We start from the raw sequence: 18,852 nt of genomic DNA on the forward strand, positions 1-18,852 counted from the left end.
ATTTTCCCTCCAGTGCTTTTGCTTCTGAAACAGCATAATAAAGTGACTTCTACTAAATAAATAGGCCTGTTTGCAATAACTAATAGTTAAGTGAATTTATGCAGAAGGCATTTTGGTGTTGTGGACCAAATTAACTAGCTGAAAATCCATTAACTGCAAGGCTCCAGATGGATCTTTAGGATAATTTCTGAAGTACAAATGTAAAAGTCATGGTAGAATTTTCTTTGGCATATGCGTGGAATTTCTACCATGGGCCCATTTAAAAAATCAATATCATAATAATTACATCAAAGCAAAAATAACAAAGCATTATGTGCATGATCAAAAAGCTGCAACTGAAAAGTCCAGCCACTCCAGAAAAATGAAATATACATAATTAGTATCTGCAATTTGCATTGCTCCCTGGCACCCCCGAACTTAATGGCAAATCGTAGCCTCTATGAATTAGACATCAGTAACGATTGTGGTTTTGTGGCGTTCAAGTAAGAATATGAAGGGTCCTCTTTCACTATTCACCAGTCTCCACTCCTGCTTTAGATGCATAATCTCGACCCCACCCCTCACAATCCACTTCATCTGGGTATCCTCTCTTGCCACCTGCCAACTACCCCCCGCCATCTGCCTGCAGATATTTGAAGGACAAAAAATGTGCACTGCTTAAAGAGAAAATTTAACATTGCTTAAGAGAAAACTATGAATAGGAGCAGTAGAAGTTTTGCTAGTGCTGCTAACAAAGGGACCGGCAGACTCGTTCAATGAACCAATCCACCAGGACTGCATCTGATGCCATGATGCAAAGAGCCCTATGAGGAGCCGACCCGCCAAGTGTTACCAGAGGCACTAGGATAGTATCATTACAAGGTCTGTGCCACCAGGAAGCTTATAACCCAGTGGGGAAACACCGCGATCGCAAAAGCTATCACCATCAGCCTGTCGGACATCCCTCCAGCCTTCAGGTCATGGCTAACACTCATTGAGCATTCGCTGTGTGCTTAGCACTTTATACAGATCATTAGGTGTTCCTCACAGCAGCCTGTGAGGTGGGCGAAAGCATGATCCCCATTTTACAGATATGAAAACTGAGGTTAAGTCACTCGCCCAGGGTGATACAGCTGGTAGGCGGTGACAAGAGCGTTCGTAAGCAGGCACAGAGCCTGCGCTGTCCACCTGGCGTTGTGATATTTGTGTAAGGGCTTATCTCTTCTGTCAAGGAAAATCTTGAAAACAGGAAATTTCTGTCTTACTTGTCCTGTGTCCTCCATAAACCCTGTCATTGTTTGCAGAATGCGAACTCCGTATGTATCGAGTGCCAGCTCCGTATTTAATACACAATGACACATGAGAATATCAGACAAGTTACAAAGCAGTACCAAAAGACCTCATTAATGAACCAGGACACATGCCAGCAGCAGATTTCTTTATCAGAAATATGATGAAGAAGAGAAATTTTTATGGGAAGCATAAAAGTATGTTGCAGGAAAATTATTTTATGGAAACATCATCGAATAGTATTCTGGTAATTACCCAGAACACTAGTAAGAGAGAGCACACTTACTGGCACTCATTTACAGTATAGTCTAATTGACTAGTGAAACTGTTGTTATCAAAGTCAAGGTTTGGGGGATGTACTGGGTTGAGTAGTGTCCCTCCAATGTTCACCTCTACCTAGAATCTCAAAATGTGACCTCATTTGGAATAGAGTGTTGGCAGCTATAATTTCTTAAGATGGGCTCATACTGAATTAGAATGGGCCCTAAATACAATGACTGGTGTTCACATAAGAAAGCTATGTGAAGACCATGTGAGAAAGTACTGACCACCCGCATAGAAGTGTTCAAGAGTGAGGGATATTTGTTAACAATGCTGATTCCTGGGCACCACGCCAAACTACAAGTCGTAATATCTATGAGGGCGATCAGGATTCGTCATTTGTACTTGGAGGTCTTATGCTTACACAAGTTTGAAAACTAAGACTTTTGGAGATGTGATGATGTCTGTAGCATAGTAACTCTCTCTACTGGGCATGCTCCTTGGTCAAGGAGATGAGTCCTACAAGGTAATTTAATAAGGGGTAATCTTATGTGGCAAAAACCTACTCTAAATGTGCAGAGGAGGGGAGGCCACCGTGAATGGGAGTACCTTAGATAAGTGTGTTAGGAATTCACAGATCTTATTTTGGCCCCAACTCCAGTAGACATTGAATACCCCGGAGGTGTTCAGTAACATCTGTGTGGTTTGCACACAGAGCAAACCAAACTTTGTTAAGAGTGACAGTACCATTTATTCAATTGTTCTTCTGTGATAATTACTCCACACACATCATCCCATTAAATATTCTAGACAACACTTTGGTATCAGTCCATCACTCGTCCTATTTCACTGACGAAAATGCTGAGATTAGAGCAATTAAGCAGTTCGCTGGGAGCGACAAAGTGAGTACATGGCCAAGACCACATACAAAATCTGGACTGTCTGGATTGAAGGCTCTTCCCTTTACTCTTTTCCATTCTACTGCACACTCCAGAAGACAGCATCTTTTTTTTTTTTTTTTTTTTTTTTTTTTTTGTGAAAGCCATGTGGGTTTTCTAAAACTGAGCTTTGTCGATGGACTGGGTGGACTTGAAGTCAAGTCATAGTGTCCACATGCCATCTTTTCCAAGGGCCTCGATTTCTCACAGACATTTAGAAAAAGAAACATTGTTTACTCTAAAATAGGAACAAATATAAATCGAGTAGAATTTTTAAAAAATTTAACACGATTTTAAGATAAAAAGATACATTTAAGGAAATTTTGCAATTGACCAGAATTTTTCAGGCCTTTGTCAGTGAGCTGGGGTCAGGGAAGACCCGCATTTAGAACTCAGCATTCTAAGCTACTTTCTGGCCAATACTGAGAAGTCATCTCACAGGCTCCCTCGCTGATTTGGCCCCGCACTAAACTGCCTGGAATGTCATAGACATTTTATTAGTTTGCTTTAATTAGTCCTTTTCCATTCGTTTCTACATTATTTTGCCTCTTTGGTATGTTCTGCAAAATGGAGGCATAGATAGAAATTTATTTACTTTGTGGGGTAGTGATTTTTTCCGATCTGAGCACCCTGACTTTTATTTCTACTGCATTTTCCCACCGGGTGGCAATGAGGGTGTTGTTTTAGTCCATTTTGGCAGAACAAAGTAATTTTCTGGTTGGGCACCAAAGGAAAAAAAATGGTCTTTCCACTGCTGAGCACCATTATAGTCTTATGTAAGCCCATGACACATGCAGTCTAGAAAAATACTGTTAACCATTTCAGACCCTCTGGCTACAGAGGAATGGCTACAAGTTGGAACTGATGACTGACATAGAAAACATATGGGCTGCTGCATGACTAGCCTGTCTGGTAAAACTAATATGGTAGCAGCAAGAGCCTCGACATTCAGGGGAAATAAAACGCAATTCCCTAAAAACCAGGACTTTTGTCAAAGTGGACCTCAGCGTTGGTGAAAAATGTATGGCTTCTGCACATCCAGTTCCAGTTGAGACGAGTACACTTTAAAATAATTTATTGTCCAGAATATGTGGATATGTTTCACAACTTGGAAATGAAATTAAATGGGGAAAAAATAGAATCCTGGTTAAAGTTTTTCAACGAACACATCATCAGTGGGTCTTCCCAAATACTTCTTACATCTGTCCACAAAATCAAACTTCCACTTCTCCTCCCCAACCTCCCCCAAAGCATAACATGGAGAACTGATTTGTTTTTCATGACTACATCATCCAGTGACGTTCATGAAACAAATTCATACTTGAGGTGGGAAGATGAGTGTGGAACTCTGGCAATGTTGCTTGAGGAATGTGTCTCTCTAAGCAATTGAGTCAGTTATTCTAAATTGTGCCAATATGCCAATTATGCCTGCACATCTTTATAATTTGGGCACTTCCTCTCCTTCCATGGTTGGAAGGGACATTATTAGATACAGCACTGATGTGGATAAAGCATCGTTTTCCTGCTGAAAATGCAAACAAGGTCTTTATTTTCACTGCTCTTAAATTTGACCTGTAACTGGCATTAAAAACATCAGTTAAAACCAGGAAACAGCCACTGCAGCATTTAGCAACACAGATGCTAGAGCAGGATCAGGTTGGGAAAATAGATTTTTAAAGGATTACAGCAGCAGCCGTTATATAACAAGCCTCAGTGTAACGGTGGGACATCTGTTGGCTATTTTCGGAAAGCCATCATTCTATCACCCTTATTAAAATAATCTCAGTGGATCCTTGACTTTTATTGTTCGTTTTTTTCCATGGGCCCCCCAGTGATTAAAAACACTGGTACGCAGTTGACATTTCTATGTTCTAGTCTTCTGTGCCTTTTCCTTTTTCTTTGTTTTTGTTTTTGGTTGGTTGGTTACTCTTTTGTTGTTTTCATTGTTTTGTTTCCCTAAAGAGAAAAAAAAAAGACTGTCTAGTAAGAAACCAGAATACTTATAGTTACCTTGTAGGTAGTGTTCTGATTGCCTTCAGCTTCCACACATGAAACCAGATACCTCAGAGTCCAACACAGAAGTATTCGATAACTTGGGGTGCCTGGGTGGCGCAGTCGTTAAGCTTCTGCCTTCGGCTCAGGGCGTGATCCCGGCGTTCTGGGATTGAGCCCCACATCGGGCTCCTCCGCTAGGAGCCTGCTTCTTCCTCTCCCACTCCCCCTGCTTGTGTTCCCTCTTTCGCTGGCTATCTCTCTATGTCAAATTAATAAATAAAATCTTAAAAAAAAAAAGAATGAAGTATTCGATAACCAATAGCTCTTTTCTTTTCCTTTCCCTTCCCTGCTCCTGAGATTTTGATATTCATAATGGATTTGGTTTTAAAATGTAGAGTTTGAAAGACTGAATTATACCTTAAGATTATAGTATTTGAAGGTAAATACTTTTGGAAGTTCAAATATCTTTATTTATGGTTACCAACATCTATCTATTTATCTATCTATCTATTTATCTATATCATGCAAATGTGCCAATATACCAAACATGCTGGCATTATGTCACTAAGTCATGATTTTCTGGGGGGTGAGGTTGCAGCCCCCATGAAGGGTATGGAAGTGTGCCAGGGAATACTTGAAGCCACCATACAGCAGAGTCCATCTTCCTGGACATCAGGAAAGATTGGGAGGGGAAATGCCGTTTCTATGTACACCCAAGCATGAACATTTTACACAGTCTATTAAACAAAAGACCATGTGAGAAAACTCCAGATTAAATAAAATTTTGCAGGGGGCTCCCTGGGCACCGACTCAAGTCGCTGGGGGAGACTTAACAACCCTCAAGGGTTTTCTCTGATAAATTTTTGAAAAGAACTTATTGATAAGACCACTGGAAGTTGTGAGTCCGATTTTCAAAATATGAAGGGGAGCATGGCCTTATTTAAACCCATCACGGTCATGGCAGTGGGGTTTAGAAAGATGGTGTGGAGAGTGGACATACCACGGGGGGGCAAAAGGAGGAGAACAAAGGCTACTTCTTCCAGAGAGAGAGCCAGGGGCCAACACTTACTCTTTTTTCTCAAATGCTCTTTCTTTTTGAGGTTCCTGAGTCAGGGAGTTGTGATCAAGTCATTGAAAGCCTACTGGTCTGGTGAAACAGTATGATTGAAACCTTTTTCTCTACTTTAAGCTGACCACACCAGCTGCTAGTGGAAAGATGACTAAAGAAAAAGATGATGTCTCCCCAGGGATTTACAGTCTAGTTGAGCACAAGTTCCTTTATCTGACATTCAAAGAAAGAGTTGATATGAAGCAGCCACACGTAGATATGAATACAAAGTAACAGTCCACAGTTGGGAGCGCTTAGCTCTCCAAGAGAAGACAGGGTGGCTGAGAGGAGAATCATAGATGAAACCCTCTTTTCTCCTCCCCTCTCTCTTTTATACACTCCACGCAAACACCCGCCCACACATGTACCCCCACCACACACGCACCCATCACTGCTGCCAACACCCAGCCCTCAGGAGGCTTTTTTTTTTTTTCTTTTTTTGACAGAACCACTTTGGTTTGCTATTTCTTATTGTATGAGCCATGAACCTATGGAAAATTACTCAAGAGTGATTGTTCTCTTGGGCTTTGCCTTTGAACAAAAAGATTCTTTCTTGTGGGAGTGGGAGGGACACCCGCTTGAGAAAAACAGCTTTTGTCCTCACAAAATGCTCTTTCGGATGATATGTTAATGAGATTCCTTTGAACTGTAAATGATATCTGTACGCGTGTCATATGCTAATGGAAATGTTGAGAAAATGAGAATGCGTGGGGCGGTTTGCATAGTTATGTGGTGGCCCCCATCCGTTGAGCATCCAAGACCAGGCTTTCGGAGCCACCTTGTGACCTGGCACAGCGTTCCAATTTTTGAATAGAGATATTTATTTATTTTTAAGGTCATGATTTGTTGGCTTTATAAAACACTGTCCTCCGTGGGTAACCTCATAAGCAGCAATGAATGACAATTCTTCCTTGAAATTTTTAATTACTGTGACAAGAAAAAGAGTAATTACTAACTTTTGTAGCTGAACCACCTCTGCAGATGTTCTTAATCAAAAGAAAAAGGAACCGGAGTGTTCTCAGAAGCAGGAGTATGAAATATACAATAGGGGATTGCAGCTGGGTTAGCTGGGTTGACATAAAGCTGCATGAGTGCTTGATAAACAATAGCTCCACCATCGGAAGGGTAATTTAATGTCACAGATAAGATCGTGAAGAACTTTGAGTCAAGAGACCTATTCTTGGCACAGCCTTCTTAGTTGAAGGGTGCTGAGGGCACCATGAGAGTGAGAGCAAAATGTGGAAAGGAGATCTAGACCTTAACCGAGTCAGAAGCTAACTTATATTAAATTAACTTTTGATAAGCTGGATACTGAGAGGATAAATTGATATTGGACCAATTGTCTTCCCATTTTGTTCGTGATTTGGGTTCGCCCAAACGCAGGCCCTGAGACAAGGATTCCAGGGCAGGTAGATTATTTGTGGGTGAAGGAGGGGTAAAGAAGGTGAACACAGGACAAACAATCCAATTACCACCTTGAGCAACCAAAATTTTATCCCCCTGAAGACCCCTGGTCTTTCCCACCCATGGCCAATGAAGTAGGTAGGGGTATTTAAACATCAGCTCCTGCCAATCTTTGATCTAGAGCTGGTGGGTGGGAGGCATTAATTCTTCAAACTCCCAGTTAGCTAGATACGTGGTCAGAAACTCCTAGCACTGAGAAAAGCTTCAGGCGCAGAAATGCAGAGGCTTAGGCATTCTCTGACTTCTACTAAACCTCCTGAGGGGATATGGAAAGGGTACCACGGTGTCTGTCAACAACACCTCTCTTGACCACATGGACTCTCTTTATCTTTTACCGATTTGTTAAAACCCGTCTAAGTAACTCACCTCTTACACAAAAGGTAATTGATTACTCTTATATAAAAGAATACATCTGGCATTAGGAATAAGAACTATACAGAAATATGTGTCAGCTCTGGGTGGCCTCAGCCAGGTGAAGACAGACCTTACCCTGACTTGTTAATGGCTCTTGTCCCACAATTGCAGTGTGCCCATGGGCCTGGTTTCCAATCCTCAGAGTATACAAAGAGCTCTGAGAGACTCATTTCCTAGGATTGAGTGGCAGATGGAGCCCCAATCTCAACAAATCTGCTGTCACTTTATTTGGGACACACGGATAGTTTATGTTGACTTTGAGTGCTCTTTTTAAAAACCACTCTTGGCCTCTTAACCATTGGTCAGCCCAAGCTCAGAATATGGTCGCTTCTCCACGAGGAGCTGATAGCAGACTCAGGTGTTGGGCCGACTTTAGGCAGCAGGTCATGTGTGACTATCTTTGGCATCATTGAAAATGACATAGAAAGTGGGCGTGAAAACAAAATAATTCAGATTGCCAAAAATAGAGGTCATAGGTCAAATTTTCTAGGAAACAGACTGAGAAGATTTGCAAGTCCGATGTTTATCGGATCATTCTCATGATCAGTACCTGGTACGGAGAAGGATGGAATGAGGGGAACATAGTTGAGAAGAGGAAGAAGTTGAACCCACCAGGAGATCTGATGCTGGGAAGATATATTCATTTGCCAGGGCTGTCGTGACAACGTTCCACAGATAGGATAGCTTCAACAACAGAAATTTATTTTCTTACAGAACTTCTGGAGGATAGAAGTCTGAGATCAAAGTGTCAGCAGGGTCAATTTCTCCTTGGCTTGTAGATGGCCACCGTGTCCCTGTGTCCTCACATGGTCTTCCCTCTATATGTGTTGATGTCCTAATATCTTCTTCTTATGAGGACACTAGTCATATTGGATTAGATCCCACCCTAATGATTTCGTTTTACTTTAATTACTTCTTTAAACACTAACTCCAAATACAGTCATATGCGGAGGTCCTGAGGGTTAAGACTTCAACACATGGATCGGGGTGGGGCACAATTCAGCACATAATTCATAGCGCTTCAGAGTTGCGTCAAATTGAGGGAAGAGGTCTGAGACTTTGGACTGCTGCATGAGTCAGTCCCTGGGTGCAGGCTGACTTCAGAAAGAGGGTCAGTGTAGGTGAGGTGCTCTGTCTGGCAGAGAACAGTCCTCTGTGAGTATCTTCTCAGAGCTCTCTGAGAAGCTCTGAGAAAGAATGACTGTTCTCATCCTGAAAGGAGGGAGCAGATATGAGCAGCACAGCACAGTGCTCTAACTGTGAAAAGGAAACCTGTCCTTCGTCTCCCACTGGCATTTCCACCCAATATCTCCTAGGATCATTTCTTTGGTAACAAAGGCATGCTAGCCTAGCATTTAGAGCTAAGCCCTTCCGTGCCTCCATCTTTTCTATGCTAAACATATAGAGCAAGGACCGTGACAGATGTGTCATTTGCGAGGGTGTCCATTTTGATCGATATGACACAGACTTGGAAATTAACTTGTACAAATGAGCCTCCAGCTCAAATCAAAATAACTCTTGGTTCCTCCGATACATGCCATTTTTTTCATAGAATAGAAGAAAAGTCAAAAAGAGCAATTTATCAAAACAAGAAGACTGAATCGTGCTGCCACGGAATAATGACAGATGAACTGAGTTTGCAAAAAAGCCCCCCAAAATAAAGGATCCTTTTTATGCATGCGGAAGCAATTTCAAAATGCAAAAATGCCCTTTGAGTGTTTATGGATTATAAATGTTCTCCAACTCATCCAAGAGTCTCTGGGAACGTGGAAAACAAAATTTTCCCATTCTGTGATTTGGAGGTTGAAATACTAGCTTCTGTGGTGGAGGGCACGGATACGAACATACTTACTATCTTCAAGAACCAGGAGAATGATATTCGGTGACATTTGACAACGATATTAAAATATCAGAGCAGAGAGTCGTAGAGGGTCTTGTGAAATCTCCTTTATTACCACAGCTCAACTGTTCATTTACCCTTTTCTCCCTTGCTCTTCCCTGACTCTGGCTGATGCAGTCAGACTCACACACACACACACACAAAGCTATTTTCTATATATTATGGGCCATTTTTGTAAATGTTTCTTTTGAGATAGAATTCCTCAGCAAAGTTGAAACTGGAATGAAAACCCTTTCAACATACCAGTCGGAAAAAGCGCCTCCAATGTTCTCTGTCTGGCTCATACTTTTCCTTAATCTGTTTGAAAAGATCAGGGTAGAAATAAAGAACTCACCAAGTGAACAGTGATTAGGTCCACATACCAGCACTTTGCTAGGTATTTCAGGCACCTCATGAATAATAACTTTATGAATAAACAACCGATGTTTGTGGAGCACTTCCTGTAGGTCAGACTCTTTGCCAGGCACTTTAGATCAAATGTCTCCTGTGGTCATTATAGCCAGCTGTGGCAGATAGGATTCTAAGAGTCTTCCAAGACTCCCAGTGTGTGGTGTACACACACCTTCTCCCAGGTCTTCAAGCACAAACCTACGTACTGCTGTGAAGGGATTTTGCTGATGTCATTAAAGAATCCCAGATCAGCTGAGCTTAAGATAGGGAGACTCTCCAGGTGGGCCTGATGTAATCATAGAAGTTCTTTACATCTGAGAGGTCAGATATGAAGGACATCAGAGATTCAAAATCAAGAAGGATTTGATATACTTTTGTGGGCTTGCAAATTGAGGGGGACATCTGGCAAGTAATGCAGTGCACCCTAGGAGCTGAGAGCGATCACCAGCTGATGGCCAGTGAGAAACCTCAGGCCTGCACCTGCAAGGAACTGAAATCTGCCCACAGCAGGAATGAGCTTAGCAGTGGATTTCTCTCCACAGTCTCCAGATAAGAATTCAGTCCAGCTGACGCTTTGATTTTACCCATATGATACCATGATCAGAGAACCCAGTTACACCAGAACTCTGATGTACAGAACTGTGAGCTCATAAGCAGAAGTTGCTTGGAAGCCACAGTTAGCGGTAATTTGTTATGCAGCAGTAGAAAACTAATATGGCAACAGCCACAAGGTCAGTGTTTCCATTTTAGAGATGCGATACAGAAAGGTTCTGTGGCAGGGTGCCTGCGTGGCTCAGTCAGTTAAGCATCCAACTCTTGATCTCGTCTCAGGCCTTGATCTCAGCATTGTGAGTTCAAGCCCCATGTTGGGCTCCATGACTAGGAGAAGAAGAAGAAGAAGAAAGAAAGAAAGACAGAAATGTTAAGTGGCCTGCTCAAGGTCAAGTCCAGATTGGAACATAGGCAGCTGGTTACATGGAGGTGACTGGGCGTGAGAGGCAGAAGTCTAAGATATGTCCCAGATGCCTACCCCTTTGTGTGCATACCTTGTCCGGTCTTCTCCCCTTGAATGTGAGCAGTACCTGTAAATACGATGGGGTAAGTCACTCCCTGGATTAGGCAAAAGAGATTTTTGTAGACATAATTAAGTCATTTAATCAGTTGAGTTCATTAAAAGGGAGAGTGACCTGGTTGGTTGACCTAATTAGGTGGGCTCTTAAAAGGACTCTAGTGGTTGGAGATGGAGAAAGCCATAGAGATGCACTCTTGCTGACCTGGGAGAAGGAAAGCATTCATGCCCTGAGTTGCCTTTCAGGGCCCCATGGCAAGAAATTGCAGGCGACCTGCAGAAACTAAAAACTGTTCCTGGTTGACAGCTCAAAAGAAAACAAGGACCTCAGATCACTGTAAAGAACTATAAATTCTTCCAACAACCTGAATGAGCTTGGAAGAAGACCCCAACCTCAGGTGGGAGGTGCAGCACAGCTAACGCCTTGATTGCAACTTTTGAGACCCTGAGCAGAGGACTCAACACCGTTGGCCTGGACTTGGACCTACCTGCAGAAGCTATGAGATCCTGAAACTTTTTGGCTTTAGGCTGCTGAGGTCCCCGTGATTTGTTATGCACACCAGAGCACCAATACACTGGGAGAGGGGCAGATTGGTCTCCTTTATTCCTCCTGTTGGGAGAGGGGAACTAGCATCCAGACATCCCAACTTCTTGGTTTTATTCTTTAATTAATCAGCAGTGACCTTGACCCTTTGTTATTTTATGTAACCTTGATTGATGCATAGCACCAACCAAGCTCCAATTGTCCTGGTCTTCCAACCTCCCTCAAAGCCTGTCCTTCTCGGCACTGGAGGAGATTATGCTAAGTGAAATAAGTCAAGCAGAGAACGACAATTATCATATGATTTCTCTCATCTATGGAACATAAGAACTAGGAAGATCGGTAGCGGAAGAAAGGGATAAAGAAAGGGGGGTAATCAGAAGGGGGAATGAAGCATGAGAGACTATGGACTATGAGAAACAAACTGAGGGCCTCAGAGGGGAGGGGGTGGGGGAATGGGATAGACCGGTGATGGGTAGTAAGGAGGGCACGTATTGCATGGTGCACTGGGTGTTATACGCAACTGATGAATCATCGAACTTTACATCGGAAACTGGGGATGTACTGTATGGTGACTAACATAATAAAAAAACATTAAAAAAAAAAAACCTGTCCTTCTACAACTTTTTTATGCTTAAGCACTGACATTTAACTCACTTATGATGAAGATACCCCAATATCCAAGCCCACACAGTGAGGCTGTTGGATTATCTTTCAGGAAGCCTGAGACTTCGCCCCCATTGCCCCATCCGGCTGCATTTACATAGGATAACCATCCATCAGTTCTTAGTTAAAGCGGTATTTGCATGCACACCAGATCTTTGCATTTTTGTCATTTGTCATTGGGGAAGCAAATTACATTCATCAGAATCCATTCATTCTCCCAGTCTCGCTGAACACAGGATAATCTTGGCTGTGTCAGCTGCCCTAGGACTGCTAGCCGTGAAAAATGGAGGTCAGCTGTAGATATTCTAAACCTGCCTCACTGTGTAACCCTCTTCAGGGGCAGTGGATATGATGCTGAAAAAGATTAATAGAACTTATGTCATCATGTTTATGGGGCATAAAACCCCCAACTGTGGATTAATGGATATGTTGGTGAAAGAAATACATCTTCACTCCTTTATGCCTTGATGGTTGAGCTACAGTTGGCATCAGTGGAAAGATATAGAGAGATTGCCTTTAGAAGGTCAGCTTTTAAAGGACTTTTTTAACCTCGAAGTCAATGAAAATAGATTTTTGATTGTTGACCAAGACTACTGCACCAGGAGACTTTCAACCTTTAAAAAGATTCTTATTGAAGTATAACATACAGAAAAGTACACAGACTAAGTGCACGGCTTGATGAATTTCACAGACTGAACACATCCATGGAACCATCGCCCAGATCAAAAACCCAGCATCCCAGGCACTTGACTTGGTCCCTTTTCACCAACCCGCACCCCGGAGTAATTGCTATACTAACTTCTAACACCATAGATGATTTCGACTATTTCTCATTTTTGAACTTTAGAGAAATAGAGTCATCCAGGGTGTACCTTTCTTTCTGGATTCTTTTCCTCGATATTCCATTTGTTTATATTATTGTGTGTAGTTGCAAACTTTCAATTCTCATTCATTTGTAATATCCCATTGCATGGATAGATCACAATTATTTATCCATCCTAGCATTTTAGGCATTTAAGTAGCTTCCAATTTGAAGCTATTACTAATAGTGCTGCTACGAATATTGTGATATGTGTCCTTTGACATATCACATATATGTGAACATATATGCATATTCTGTTGGGTGTTTACCTAAGAGTATAATTGTTGGTACATAGGATATGCACAAATTCAGCTAACTTAGTAAATACTGCCTGATTATTTTCCAAAGCGGTGACACCAATTTTTACTCACAAAAACAGTACGTGAAAGTTCTGGTTAATTCAGATTTTGCCAGCACCTAATATTGTGTTTTCATTAAAAAAAGAAGAAGAAGAAAAGAAAAGAAAAGCCCTTTTAAGTTTTATTACCTTGTAGCTTACAGGCAGCATCATTGTTTCTATTTTGAAACTAACAAGCACCCTCTGTGAGAACATCAGCACTGAGTTCAAGAGGCATTGTGCTCAGCATAGTATCATTGGATAAGATGACAGTTGGTAACAGATGCCTTGTGCCCTTTATATAGCTCCTTTCTTCTTTGCAAAAGCACGTAGGCTTCTCTATAATTCTGTTCGCAGGTCCTCTGGCAGACGTGAAGGAAAGTCTATCTTTTAAAAAAGTTATTTGGTTCTGGAACTAAACACCCTTGAAAAATATCTGCCGTATAGTTATATTTTCGTCAACATGATACTCTGCCAGTATTTAGAGAGCTAGCTCCCATTAAGCACAGGTAGAACAAAAAGGAGCCCCGCCCAATTCATCATAGGGTTCTAGTTTAAGGTATACCGAGGATTACAGTGAAGTTGTTAATTCCTAAAAACATTAATGATGCCTTTTGTATTCTTTGCAATTATATTTTAGCCTGAGGACCCATCTGAGTTTACTAACAACTTGTTCATAAAAAAAAAAAAAAAAAGTGTAAGTCATTTTAAGTACACAGAGTTGCTTTGACTACAAGAGTGTGTATATGTTTTTACACTTTCAGACATTCACCAGGAAGATGGGCTACCAATAAAAGTTCATCTGGAAGGAAGTAATTGGAATTTGGGTAGCCTTGACAGGTTATACACCTCCAAAAAGGAACACTAATTATTATTATTATTATTATTATTATTATTATTATTATTATTTTGCCCCTCATTGTGTTTCTGTAATGTTATTCCATGAAATGTTACTAAAGATTACATCATTTGGGGATTTAATCAAGGAAGCAGAACCTTATGAGTGATGTGGAATACAGGGTTTATTACAGGGTTAGATCTTATACAATTTTGAGAGAAACCGGGGAAGTAAATGTCAAGGGGATAGCTGACTGAGCAGAGAAAAGCCCTTCATCAGGACCCGGAAGAGGGAACTGGTGAAGGAGTTTATGCAAGGCCACTGTCTCTGCATCTGACGAGGCCTAGACTGTGTCAGCAAGACAGACGGTCAAGAGGCAGGTCAAGAGGTGGCAAGGAGAAAGCTGGAAGTGAAGTGGGGGGAGGACAATGACAAAGTGGAAACCATGAGAGGAACCTGGATCCCACATGAACAAACTGCCACATGCATCCCTCTCCCCCTTCATGGAACCCCAGAGCTGCAATGCCCTACAGAAGGAGCTGGGGCCCTTTGAAGCAGAGCTGTGTGCCTAGCCTAGACTCAGAGAACCTGAGGTAGGAGAAAGAGCAGGAGCTGGAAAAGCTGTGAGTCCCCCTGCTCCGCCACACCCAGATGATGGGCAACAATGTACCCCCCCCCCTGCCTGGGGTCCTACCCCCACCTGCCCAGTAGTACCATGGCTGAAGCTGCATGTATGCCCTCAGAGTCTCATGGAAATTTCTCTGTGGCCAACCCTAACACAGAACCATTCAGAGAAGTGTCATCCCAGCTTGGCTATGTTGACATAGCACAAAATTACCACAGAGATAGACAATCACTGAGATATCAAAAAAGAAAAAGAAAAGAAAAGAAAAAAAGAAAGGAAGGAAGGAAGGAAGAAACTGTAGACATGATATCATTCAATCCTTTATGAAGACATGAAAGCTGGATCCCAGAGAGACTCAGGGGCTTGTCCAATGTCACAGAGCTAGTGACAGGCCTAGAAACTCAGTCCCACGTGTCTCCTTGTGGGCGATATCACAGAAAGAACACTGGATGTGAAGCTAAGATGCCCGAGATTTTGTCACTAATTGTTTGGTCTTGAGGAAAAAAGCACTTAATTCTGGATTCAAGTTTTCTTGTGAGAGAATGGCACATGGGGTAGACCCAAGAAATCGGAGGTGCTCAGTTAATATCTCTTAAATAAATGAGTAAACATAGTCTCTCAAGAACAACCATTTTACAAAATTGTTCTATTCCCTAACATGAAAGAAAAAATTGAATATATGCTTGTGAGCCTCAATAGTGACGCATTCTTATCTATTCTCATGTAACTTACCAGGGGCTAGAATGGATCACCAGGCTCTTTCCCCTTCGCGTGAATCAGATTTCCAATCTCTCAGCCATGTACCCGTTAGACTTCTGTGTTCTTTTTGTCACCCCATTGTGGCTTCTACTTGGTCTTGATTCCTTCGGTCTGAGCCTTTCAAGACAGATCTGTACTACGTAACTGGAACAGCAAGAATCCAAACAATTGGCAACGGGAAGAAACCAGAAGAATGTCAGATTTCTGGCTATGTAAATCTGCAATTTGGGCAGAGTTCAGTAGGAACAGCTGGTCTCTGTTCCATGTGGCATCAGCTGGGATAGCTCAAAAACCAGAAGGTGAAATCAAGAGGCTACTCATTTGCAACTAGGCTATTGGCTAGAACCTGAACAAATGGGTTCTCCATGTGGTCTCTCTGCTTCCGCATGGCATGAAGGTTGGGTACAAGAGCAACCCTCCCAAAAGGACGAGGCAGAAACGGTATCACGTTTTATGGCATGGGCTTGAAAGTCACATCGTATTTCTGCCAGAGTTACAGGCAAGCCTAGATTTAAGAGGAGGAAATATGGATCCCGCTTCTCAACGAAAGGAGTAGCAGCATTACATTTTAAGCAAGTCTGAGGGACGGGGTATCTCATTGCATGCCATCTTGGAAAATACGATCCACCACAAGCACTGATCAATATGCATTATGAGTTTATAAACACAGAGCTTGTCAACTAATGGAGCTCTTTTCCAACAGTAACCCCAGAGAATAAGTTTATGCACACCTATACAAATACATTCACGTATGCATACATAAAAGTACTTGGCAAATGAGGGTTAAGTCTTAGATTCAATTTGCTTCCAAGATATTTTCAGTGGTATGCTTCAGGGTCAGGGCAGGGAAATGGGCCACTCAATTAGTTTGAAATAAAAGTACTTTGCCCTGTCATCCATCTACTCTCTGGGAAAAGAAATCAGGCTGCTAAATGTTGGACTCATACCATTTCCATGGTAACAAAGCCTAAAACGCTAAAAGGTGGATTATAATTCTCTGCAATATTTAAGAAATCTGTATTTAGTTTCTGTGGTGGTTAAAAGTTCACTTAACAGCCATGAGTAGCATTACTCTCACTAACCCTCCCCCATACAAACACACACACAGGCAACAGGAGTATTTTTTAAAATCCCATAATTTATACTGAGTGACCATAAAGATAGGGGGAAATGAGTAGAAGTGAGACTGTCCAGTTCGGTCTCCTTAGATCTGCTTTGAATCACATTTTCTTGTTTTGATTTTGATCTCAATTAGGTGGCTTTAGAGATAATATGACCATTCGAAGCCTGGAGAAAGTCAGCCATCATAGGTACAGAAGTAAGAGTAATTATGGTGTTTGGGAATTACAAGTAGTTTGACACAGCCGGAGAGGAGAATATGTCTAACACAGCGTCTTACTTTGGTGTCATGACTTTTAATTACAAAGGTTTTCAAATACACAGAAAAATATAGAAAATAATAGGATATTCATGCACCTACCCCCATAGTTAATAGCTTTTACCCATTTGCCATATTTTTCTCAAATCTTTCTTCTGAAGTTCACGTGTGACATTGCTAGATATGTTTCTGTATATCGGTGTTTATGAATGAATCCCTACACTTTTGCATCTTTGTGCTTTAAAAATGTGTGTAAATGGTGCCGTAGAGGAGATGCTTTTGTAACTCATTGCTATGGCTCAACATTCTGATTTTTATCTTTAGCTACGGGGCATAAACACACCATAAGGAGAGCAGAGACGAGCACTGTGTATCGCACAGATAGCTAATCATTTATTCAACGAAATTTATATTTCACCCGGAGAGTGAGTTGATGGTGACAGTTTTTGCATTTGTAGAAAATGTTAATGATATGCAGACGGGACTGGACACCAGAAACTCAAGTGAATACAGGGAAAAGAAAATAAGGTTTATTTGCAACCCGGTCCTTCCATTTCCGGAGGCCAGATGCTTTCTCTTATAATCCGTCCTTTGGGGGAAGGATTACGGGGACTGCGTGGTATTTGGTGAGTCTAGCATAGAAGTCTAGCATAGAACTGCTGGCCAGGAGGCAGCCTCTCTGGACCTGTGCAGGGATCAGGGAGCCACGTCTCTGAGCTTCCAGCAGGGAGCCCTGATCGTTCCTTGTGTCCTAGCCCTCCCTGCCCACCCATCCCTGTAGATTTTCTCTCCTGCTGGGCACTTGGAACTTGCCCAACATGAATCTGTTTCCCACAGGCTGCGAGAGTGGCAGGGCTAGGTGGATGGCATCCATTTGTGTTCATTCATGTCCTGCCACGTGCGCGCCCCACTTCTATCCCCTGTTGCCCTGAGAAATGCCTCATTTGAGGTTCTATTCAATTACCAGTTGCCGTTTGATAGATCGAGTTAATTTTTAACTTTTTGTGGATTGTTAAAATAAAGGGACTAAAGGGATGTTTATTTTCAAGACACGAAATGGAGTCACTGCTTTAATATTAGATATACGTGAGCTATGAGATGCACTCCATCTCTCTTCTCTGCTTACCATATTACTCTCTGAAGGCCTCCAAGAAACACCTTACATAGAGAAGCTCTCCCAAAACAGGAAAAGGGGACAACACACCTGTTGTACTTTTGAGATGGCACTTACTTATTCAAGAATATCTCCCAGATTAAAATTCTATTGACCTCATGTCACTGTCAACTAATTATATTTTACTTCTGTTGCATTTCTGAGTATGTCAAGCTAAAAGCAAGTGACTTTCATGCAAATTAAACTACAAGAAGCTTTTTAGGCCATGTTCAAATACTAACAGGTTTGATAAATATATTTGTCTAAGAAGGTAGGACAAAGAGCTCTCTGTTTACTGACATACTTTATTATCATTCTGCTATACCCCGCTCGTATGGTTGTTTTATAGGACATAAAGTCTAGGCATCCTGTCGGAATCTCCGATCTTATTTATAGCTTGCTGCAAAGTGGCTTATTGTCGTTTATTATTTCTTACTTGATTTATATAACAACTTTCCACCAAAGAGCCCATGGGCTTATTTACATAGAGAGTGCACACACACACACACACACACACACACACACACACAACAACAACAACAACTCATACACACATTTGAACTTCACTCAACACTGTCATATAGTTACCAGTAGAGTACCAAAAATCTACAAGAGGCTTTTCCATCCATTTTTTTGCTCCAAAACCATGTTCTGGAATATTTCTGATATTCCAGGGTCACTAATATTTCCTTTCACTTTGAGTATTTATTGTTTGCCTCTAGGTGGATCGAATCATCTTCTGTGTCTTCTTAGAAGTTGACTTCAAAATCTACAAAAAGAAAATGAGCGAGTTTTTCCCTGCAGGTGAGTCAAGTGATTTGTTTTCTTTGGAATTGAGGATTGGAGTGGAGGCATGGGTTATATTCTATTTCGTTTCCTAGCTTA

General features: G+C 41.7%; 1 protein-coding gene across 2 annotated transcripts in view; it reads left to right on the forward strand.

Moving 5' to 3' along the window:
• The window catches only part of MACROD2 (mono-ADP ribosylhydrolase 2), a 1,878,458-nt gene that overhangs the window by 1,691,259 nt on the left and 168,347 nt on the right, over nucleotides 1–18,852 (forward strand). For both annotated transcript variants that reach the window (XM_087853758.1, XM_045805705.2), the window contains exon 9: nucleotides 18,690–18,771. In XM_087853758.1, coding sequence (XP_087709884.1) covers nucleotides 18,690–18,771 — 82 coding nt within the window. The remainder of the gene's footprint in view (nucleotides 1–18,689; nucleotides 18,772–18,852) is intronic.

The sequence above is a fragment of the Ursus americanus genome, chromosome 22 (genome assembly GCF_024610735.1).
Source record: "Ursus americanus isolate L20-20 chromosome 22, mUrsAme1.1.p, whole genome shotgun sequence".
In the NCBI taxonomy this organism is placed as follows: Eukaryota; Metazoa; Chordata; class Mammalia; order Carnivora; family Ursidae; genus Ursus; species Ursus americanus.